The sequence below is a fragment of the Bos taurus genome, chromosome 3, assembly GCF_002263795.3.
Source record: "Bos taurus isolate L1 Dominette 01449 registration number 42190680 breed Hereford chromosome 3, ARS-UCD2.0, whole genome shotgun sequence".
Lineage (NCBI taxonomy): Eukaryota > Metazoa > Chordata > Mammalia > Artiodactyla > Bovidae > Bos > Bos taurus.
In genome coordinates this window covers 114,108,712-114,116,398 of record NC_037330.1, presented here as the reverse complement: position 1 = coordinate 114,116,398, position 7,687 = coordinate 114,108,712, and the positions used below count along the sequence as shown (strand labels likewise).

Sequence of the window (7,687 nt, the reverse complement as noted above, 5' to 3'; positions counted from 1 at the left end):
GAGGCCGGCTGCGCCTCCCACGCTGCAGTCCCGCCGGGCAGTCGGTCCGGCCTGGGGCTGGCGGGGCGTGGAGTTCTGGGAGCTATTTTTACAAGATGCGTCAGAGGGCCGACGCGGGAAGAGCCGGCAGCTCGGGGGCCCATTATCTGGGTGCGGCGCGGGAGGAGACAACCAGGGCGATTTCGAAAGGTCTGAAAGGCGCGAAAGCGGCCCGCCGGGCTGGGAGGTCCACGCTCGACCCGGGGCGGGGCGAGGGGCGGGGCCGTCGGTACGGGGGCACCACGAAGGGGCGGGGCCATAGGGGCGGGGCGAGGGCGGGGCCTCCTAGGGGCGGAGCCGGGCGCCCTCCCGCCGCTGCAGGCTGGCGGCGGCGGCGGTGGCGGCGCGGGGACTGTGGGGACAGCCAGGCGACCGCGCCGGCAGCGAAGTCCGGGGAAGCCCACGCCCCGCCTGCGCCTCCGAGGCGCGCCCTGGGAGTGGGATTGGCCCAGCGGCTGCGCCGCCCAGGCAGAGGCGAGCGCTCGGCGCTCGGAGCCCGGAACCGGCAGCAGCGGAGAGCCAGGGCAGCGGCTGGAGCGCGGGGGCGCGGCCCGAGGAAGCAGCAGAGAGAGAGCCGGGGCCGGCGGGGGAGGGCGACGGGCGCGAGCAGCCCGCGGCGCCGCAGCGGAGACTTCGCAGGAGACAAAGCCCATCGGGAGAGACGCGATGCCCGGCCGGCGCGGGCGCGGGGGCCGCGGCGTCTGAGCGCGCCGAGCCGTGCGTCCCGGGGACTCCAAGCCCGGGCCGGTGCGGGCGGCTGAGGGCGGCAGGCGGGGCCCAGGTGCGCCCGCCCGCGTCGGGCCCGTAACTGCTCGGGAGGGCGGGGGGCGGCGCCCTCCCGCCGCAGCCGCAGTGGCCGGCGCCGCAGCGAGGAGCCATGGGCAACATCTCCTCCAATATCTCGGCCTTCCAGTCGCTGCACATCGTCATGCTGGGCTTGGACTCGGCCGGCAAGACCACGGTGCTCTACCGGCTCAAGTTCAACGAGTTCGTGAACACCGTGCCCACCATCGGCTTCAACACGGAGAAGATCAAGCTAAGCAACGGCACGGCCAAGGGCATCAGCTGCCACTTCTGGGACGTGGGCGGCCAGGAGAAGCTCCGGCCGCTGTGGAAGTCCTACAGCCGCTGCACGGACGGCATCATCTACGTGGTGGACTCGGTGGACGTGGACCGGCTGGAGGAGGCCAAGACAGAGCTGCACAAGGTGACCAAGTTCGCAGAGAACCAGGGCACGCCGCTGCTGGTCATCGCCAACAAGCAGGACCTGCCCAAGTCGCTGCCTGTGGCGGAGATCGAGAAGCAGCTGGCGCTGCACGAGCTCATCCCGGCCACCACCTACCACGTCCAGCCGGCGTGCGCCATCATCGGCGAGGGCCTCACCGAGGGCATGGACAAGCTCTACGAGATGATCCTGAAACGCAGGAAGTCCCTCAAGCAGAAGAAGAAGCGGTAATGCTCTGGGCGGCGACGTTCCGGAGCTAGGCGCGGGGAGCGAGCGAGTCCGGAATGAATGAATGAAAGGCTGTGTGGCCCGCGCGCCCGCGAACAAAGACAGCGAACCAAAGCGACGCTTCGAATTTTTAAAGCGGAGTCTCTGCACCCACATGCAGGACTGGTGACTTAACCTGGTATGTAGGCAAGCTGGCCAGCCTGCGCTCGACCTGCCCCCACCCCCAGCTCAGGGGTCCTTTTGTCTGAACGCCGGAGCTACTCAGGGGGTGGGGGACCCGGCTGGGGAGTGGACGTGCAGGTCCCACCGTCCGCCCTGCTGGCCCAGGTTGGAAGGCTCAGATATCAGAGACAAAAGCGATTTCCTCCTACTCCAGCGGGGCCAGAAGTTCAGGCTTCCCCGCCCTCACGGGGGATCGCACCTGTGAGCTACCTGAGGTATGCGGCTCCCAGAACCCCGGGAGTTCCCATCTGGGGGCACGGTGGCAGTGGGAGGTGCGGGGGGACAACCTCTCCTTGGGCTATGAAAGCTGGATAATTTTATGTCACAGGGCAGGCCCCTGTGAAAATCCATTTGCCCTGCTCTGGGCCCAAACGAGGTGGTGGTTTGGGCCATCAGAGGACTGCGTGGAACAGTACCGCAGACGGAAGGCGCGGGGCGCTGCGCTGGCCTGGGCTGGGGGATGGCCGCGAAGAACGCCCCTTTCCTGGTGCTTTGTGGTAGCTTCAGAAGACCAGTTTTGTTGAGAACTGCTTTTCAGCCTGGAATCAGACATCTTCCAGATGGTTTGGACCCTGTCCATGTGTAGGTCATTATCACACAAAGAGACCAATAAAAAAAAATTAAAAACAAGAAACTGTTGGAGGTGGTGGCAAATGATGCATTTACTCTTTGCAGAATAGTTAAAGGTGTTTAAAGGGTAAGGCTCCTGACGTCAGTCCTGGATGGGGTGTGTGTAGATACAGTGCTGTGTAATCGACATACATTTCTAGACCCATATGTGTGGAATCTTCAATTTTTTTTTTTTTTTAGCCTGCTGATTGGTTTGTGTGAGCACACCAGCTGCAGATGTGTGCTGAATGACAAGCAGGTTTTGGCAAGGGATGTCTCTTGTAATCCTAACCGCTTGATGATGGGTTATGGTTTTCAGACATTTTTTTTCCTTAAAAAAATCTGCTACGAATGAATACTCCCCATAGAAATACTCAATTTAGGGGAAAAAAAAAAAAAGACTTTGCCCTTTTAGATCCCTTTACGCTGCAAGTGGCGACATGTTCAAATTTCTAATTTGGTTCATTGTGGCCTATCTGGTTTAAGTATTTTCATTGCAAATGTCTCATTAGAGTATTTGATTACGCACCAACAGACAAAAGCCCACCTTGTTGCAAAAGCCAACCTCATTGCATGGATTTCCAGGCGAGGGAAAAGCACAAGGAGGTCCTTCCTGATTCCTGCTTGTGGGAACTGGTTGCAGAGCAAATGCAGACACAGTGAGCGCTTGGGATGAAAGAAAGCATGTGACGTAATGGTCACCTGTCCTCAGGCTCCTCACAGTTTACTTGAAAGAGGCTTTGGAAATAAAGTGAAAGAAGAAGAAATACCTATTTTTAATAATGTAATTTAAAAAATCCTTTATAATCAGGACTGAGTCTTGGTTTGCAGAAGCTGTCATTCACCCCCAAACACAGTATCAAAAGGGAAACTTACTGTGTGATTTTGATTTCTTCTTTAAATCCATGTTTACAGGTAGGATTATGTCCCCCCCCCATCCACGAATAATGATAAATTTCTTGTGTGAAGGAGGCCTTTAGAAATTGGGCATGGTCATGCGTGAGCATGTGAGTTAGTCAAATTATAAATCCATGCCTATAAATAAATCCCTGCACTCAAAGTGAATTTAAGAACCAGAGGTAGTAGTCCTGGCTTCCTGCTTGATCCAGTTCCCCTATGAAGTATTTTAAAAGAAGAAACCTAGCAGTCCATCTTCTTTTCTCTTTTGTCGGTGTATTTGGTACCCCTCCAACGCTGGTCTTTTTGTAGAAACTCAGTAGAGAAAATATAGCTGAGCAGTGCTGAAAAGCCTGCGAGGTTTCAGCTTACATATCGACAGCATAGTCACTGATTTCTAAATGGGCTGGTCCCGTCATCTGAAGATCCTGTATAGAATTATTAAAAGAAAAAAAATCCATCTTTCTTTATTTTCTTCACATGCAACAATTTCTTAAGCACTTTGACATTTTGGTAGTTCCACACTATTGAGAGAATAATATATTTATTTTGTGACATTGCAGATGCCAAATACTGTAACCTTCTCGTGCTGACAATATTTTGGTCCAAGATCAGTGTTCAGATTCTGTCATGCTTTACCAATGATGCAAAATGACCTTTTTTTTTTTTTTTTTTTGCATTATCAATACTTAAGGGTGCGGTCAACTGTTAGTAATTGTGCAGTAAAGCTCTGTGGTGTATCAACCAATAGTTAAAAGTCTCAGTTGATATCTGTAGTGTTTGCCCTAATAATAGCCCATTTCGTCTCTGACCAATGCGGGGAGGAAACACAGGCTAAACTACCTTGGAGTGGTCACCTGGGAGATCCCTCCAGTGTAGCTGTCAGTGATTTATTATGCCTCCTGCTCTTTGGAGAATGAATGGGGTCCACATAGAGGAACTTGGCCTCCCCGCAGGAGCTTTTCAAATGTTTTCTGATAGACACAGGGAGGCCAGCTTTGTTTCACAACAGTTCTCTTCACAGATTCTCTGTCATGGTGTTGGGACTATGTCTCCTGGTTTGTTTCCATTTCTACTGCTGTAATTCTGTCCTGATCATCCTCCTCTTTGGGTTCCCGTTTCCTTTTATATGCGTATATGATGCTGTGAACAGAAATAAATTATTTATACAATCAAACGTTTGGGGAAATCGTCTGTGGATGGTTTTTCAAGTTGCCTCTGTTTATTTCTAGGCCTGAGTGGAGGGATGGATCACAGGATGGTCTCTGCTGTCTAATGGGGTCCAGGGCTGGATGAATCATCTCTGTTCTTTTGGTTTAAATGTGTAGCTCTGCACTGGGTGGAGGATTTAGAGGCTCAGATGCAGGAGTCTGTGTGCCTGTCCCCCTTACAAGGCCTGTCAGTGATCCTCACACATTCTTTTCGGAAAATGACCTCAACACCTAGCCCACCCCAAACCTCTCTGTTATTAAAAGGTTGTGATTGTTAATTGCTTCAAAGATATGCTCTGATTATGTGAAATTGGACTAGTCACCACTCTGCTCAATGTCTTGGGTGCTCTCATGGTGTCTAGGCTGAGTCCATCACCCTTGAACCCATCAGAGAAACTCCAAGATGTGAGTCCTCTTAAATCGTCAGCGTAGTGAGACCACCATGCTCTGTACATACCAGCGAGAAAAGGTCCACTTTCTAAAGAAAAAATGGTTAGGCCAGCATCAGTAGACTTTCTGGCAGTTTCTAAGTGTAGCTCATAGAGGCCATTGGCTTTGGAACCTAAAAGATCCAGTTTCAAATTCTGACCCATGCTCAGGGCCCCATGATTTGTCGAAGTTCCTAGCCTTTGGGCCTCAATTTTTCCCCATCTGTAAAATGGGCTTATAATGACTGTTGGGAGGATGAAACATGATAATAGTGTATGTGACATGCTTGTTAAGTACCTAAGCAAGGCTTGACTTTTATCGTTCACTTTGCAGTAGAAGGTAAAGTTTAGGAGCCAAATTACACCAAGAGGGCACACATGCCATTTCTAAATACTGAAACTTGAAAAGTGCTTATAGGAGTAAAAATATTAGAAGTCAAAAGAAGCAAAATTTGAACCCCGCCCCCGCTTTTGTTTTGGTGCAAACTTGATTTCAGAGAAATCTCTGGGGAGCCAGGTGACTCTTGGTGCTTAGATGACATTGTTCGTTTTATGTTTTCCAGGAAGTAAGAATACGTGCACTGGCCCCTAACACCTGAGAAGGCGAATTTTAGTCCTAAGCAACCGCCTTGTTTTCCTCGATTTGACTTTTCCCCCGGAGTTTCAGTTCTTCACTTGCACGTGGGGTAGACAGTGGGTGTCTCGAGTTATTGTTTTTCTGCCTTTACTTTTGTCTCCAGGTCCTGTGCTCTTGGAATGATTCTGTACCAACATCATAGGCTGTTTTGATGTCACATTTTGTCATATTTGTATGGCAGTAAAGAAGTACAAATTGTGTGCAAAAAGCCGAAGATGAAGGCCTGAAATGATCCAAAAAAGTCAGGACACCACAAAACTTGATCCCTTTTGATTTCCTAGCTCTCGACCCATCCAGCTAACCTCTCCTCTTTCCTCCTCTGCGGCCACGTGCATATCGGATGCCCATGCTTTGGCCTTGGCCTGACAGAGGCATTTCTGTCTTCAGATGTGTGTCTTATCTTGAAAACAGCCTTCTCCTTCAGGGTCTCCTGGCTCAGTTGAAATCTTTTTAAAATGGAATTTGCACAAGACATTAGAGCCCTGTATACATGTGTTTTGCATGATTTCTGAACTTCAGAATGGAGCAGCTCTGGCTGCTGAAAGGAAACTGCAAACTGAGGGTATCTGAGAAACGGTCGTGTTGCTTCTTCCCCAAGATGAGACGTGAAAAATGAGAATGAAAGCTGTGTGGTTTACCCACACCTAAGTTTTCAGAACATGCAGTGGTGTTTCTCTGAACGATCTGAACTTCTGTGCTGTGATCTTCTCATTGTGTTGACAGCAAAGCATGAATGAAATAACCAAAGCAAGTCATTGTTTAACTCATCTATAGCATGGGTTTGGGAAGGCAAGCATCCCTTGTGCATTTTTTAATGAAAATTATTCTCACATAGTTATGTTACGGACAGCTCTGTTTCTATTCCCGTTAGTCTTGTGTCATCGTGGTAAAGGGGCTTCCCAGGTGACTCAGTGGTAAGGAACCTGCCTGCCAATGAAAGAGATGCAAGAGACACAGGTTTGATCCCTGGATTGGGAAGATCCCCTGGAGAAGAAAATGGCAACCCACTTCAGTAATTCTTGCTTGGAAAACCCCATGGACAGAGGAGCCTGGTGGGCTATAGACCCTAGGGGTCACAAAGAGCCAGACACAGCAGAGCAACTAAACAACAATAAATCATGGTAAAAGGCACCGTCAGTCTCTACTGAATGCTTACTATGTACTGGGCACCATCCCCATTCTGAGTGTTTTATCTGCTTCATCTTTTTTCCTCCAAAGAGCCCTAAGAGATCAATTCATCCATCAGATAAATTAATCAACAGTATCTGCATTTGTAGATGAAGATAGTGAGGTGATAGAGAAGTAGATCCCCTTCTCTGGCATCACTGGCTGTCCAGCGTGGAGCCCAAGTTGGAGTTCCAGGGTCCCTGAGACCCTGAGGCTGAGCCCTCAGAAGCTCCCCAGCCTGCCACTTGCAGAGCAGAAAGAAGCTGGAACCCTGCATCCGGGGAGAAGAGAGTGGAGGGTGGTATCACTGCCTGCAGCATCACCCACCTGTATCCTCCGGTCATGGGGGTGTCCACCACATCCCACCCCCTCCCCAGAATCCCCAGAACTCACAGTGACAGGGCTGGCCCCAAGCTCAGTGCCTTGTCTTCCCATCTTAGACGTCACAGCCCAGTGTCTAGAAAAACACAATCCCTCTTGTACCAGGCTCTCCATCCTTAAAGAACTTTCTTTCCAGTATTACTTTCAAGAAACTGGAAACTGCGTTGCAGAACTTTCTGATATTACTTTCAAGAAACTGTTGGGGGCAATGACTCCCTGCTTTACACCGGGAGGGGCATTTATATACCACAGGGGATGGACCCTGGGCAGGGGGTGTTGCTGATCCAGCACTGGGGTCTGAGTCAGCCAACCTCTCAACCTAGCTTTCCCCATCCCCCTCACCCCCACCCCCGCCTCCATTACCCAACAAGACTGGGAATATCTGCCCTGCCCAGACTTCAGGGTGATTCTAAAGATAAAATGAGATAATAGAAAGCACTGTCCAACCTGCAAGGCAAGTTGAGACACCAGCAAAGTCTGCATGTTCTGCTTGGATGGGGCCCCCTTCTCTCCAGCCTGTCTCCCAGGGTTGGTTTTGTGCCTGCTGCTCCGTACAAGCCCAGCATCACTGAGTCCCTCTTCATTCCCACTGATAAGAGAACTTCCACCACACAGAGTCAACCAAAGGAGACTTCAAGAAGGA

General features: G+C 51.0%; 1 protein-coding gene across 1 annotated transcript; it reads left to right on the top strand.

Annotated features, from left to right (window-relative positions):
• Nucleotides 1-622: 622 nt before the first annotated feature.
• On the top strand, nucleotides 623-2,348 carry ARL4C (ADP ribosylation factor like GTPase 4C). Its single transcript, NM_001102348.1, is given in 1 exon segment — nucleotides 623-2,348. A coding segment is annotated over 1 exon segment (579 nt). The 5' UTR covers nucleotides 623-916; the 3' UTR covers nucleotides 1,496-2,348.
• The last annotated feature ends 5,339 nt before the right edge of the window (nucleotides 2,349-7,687 follow it).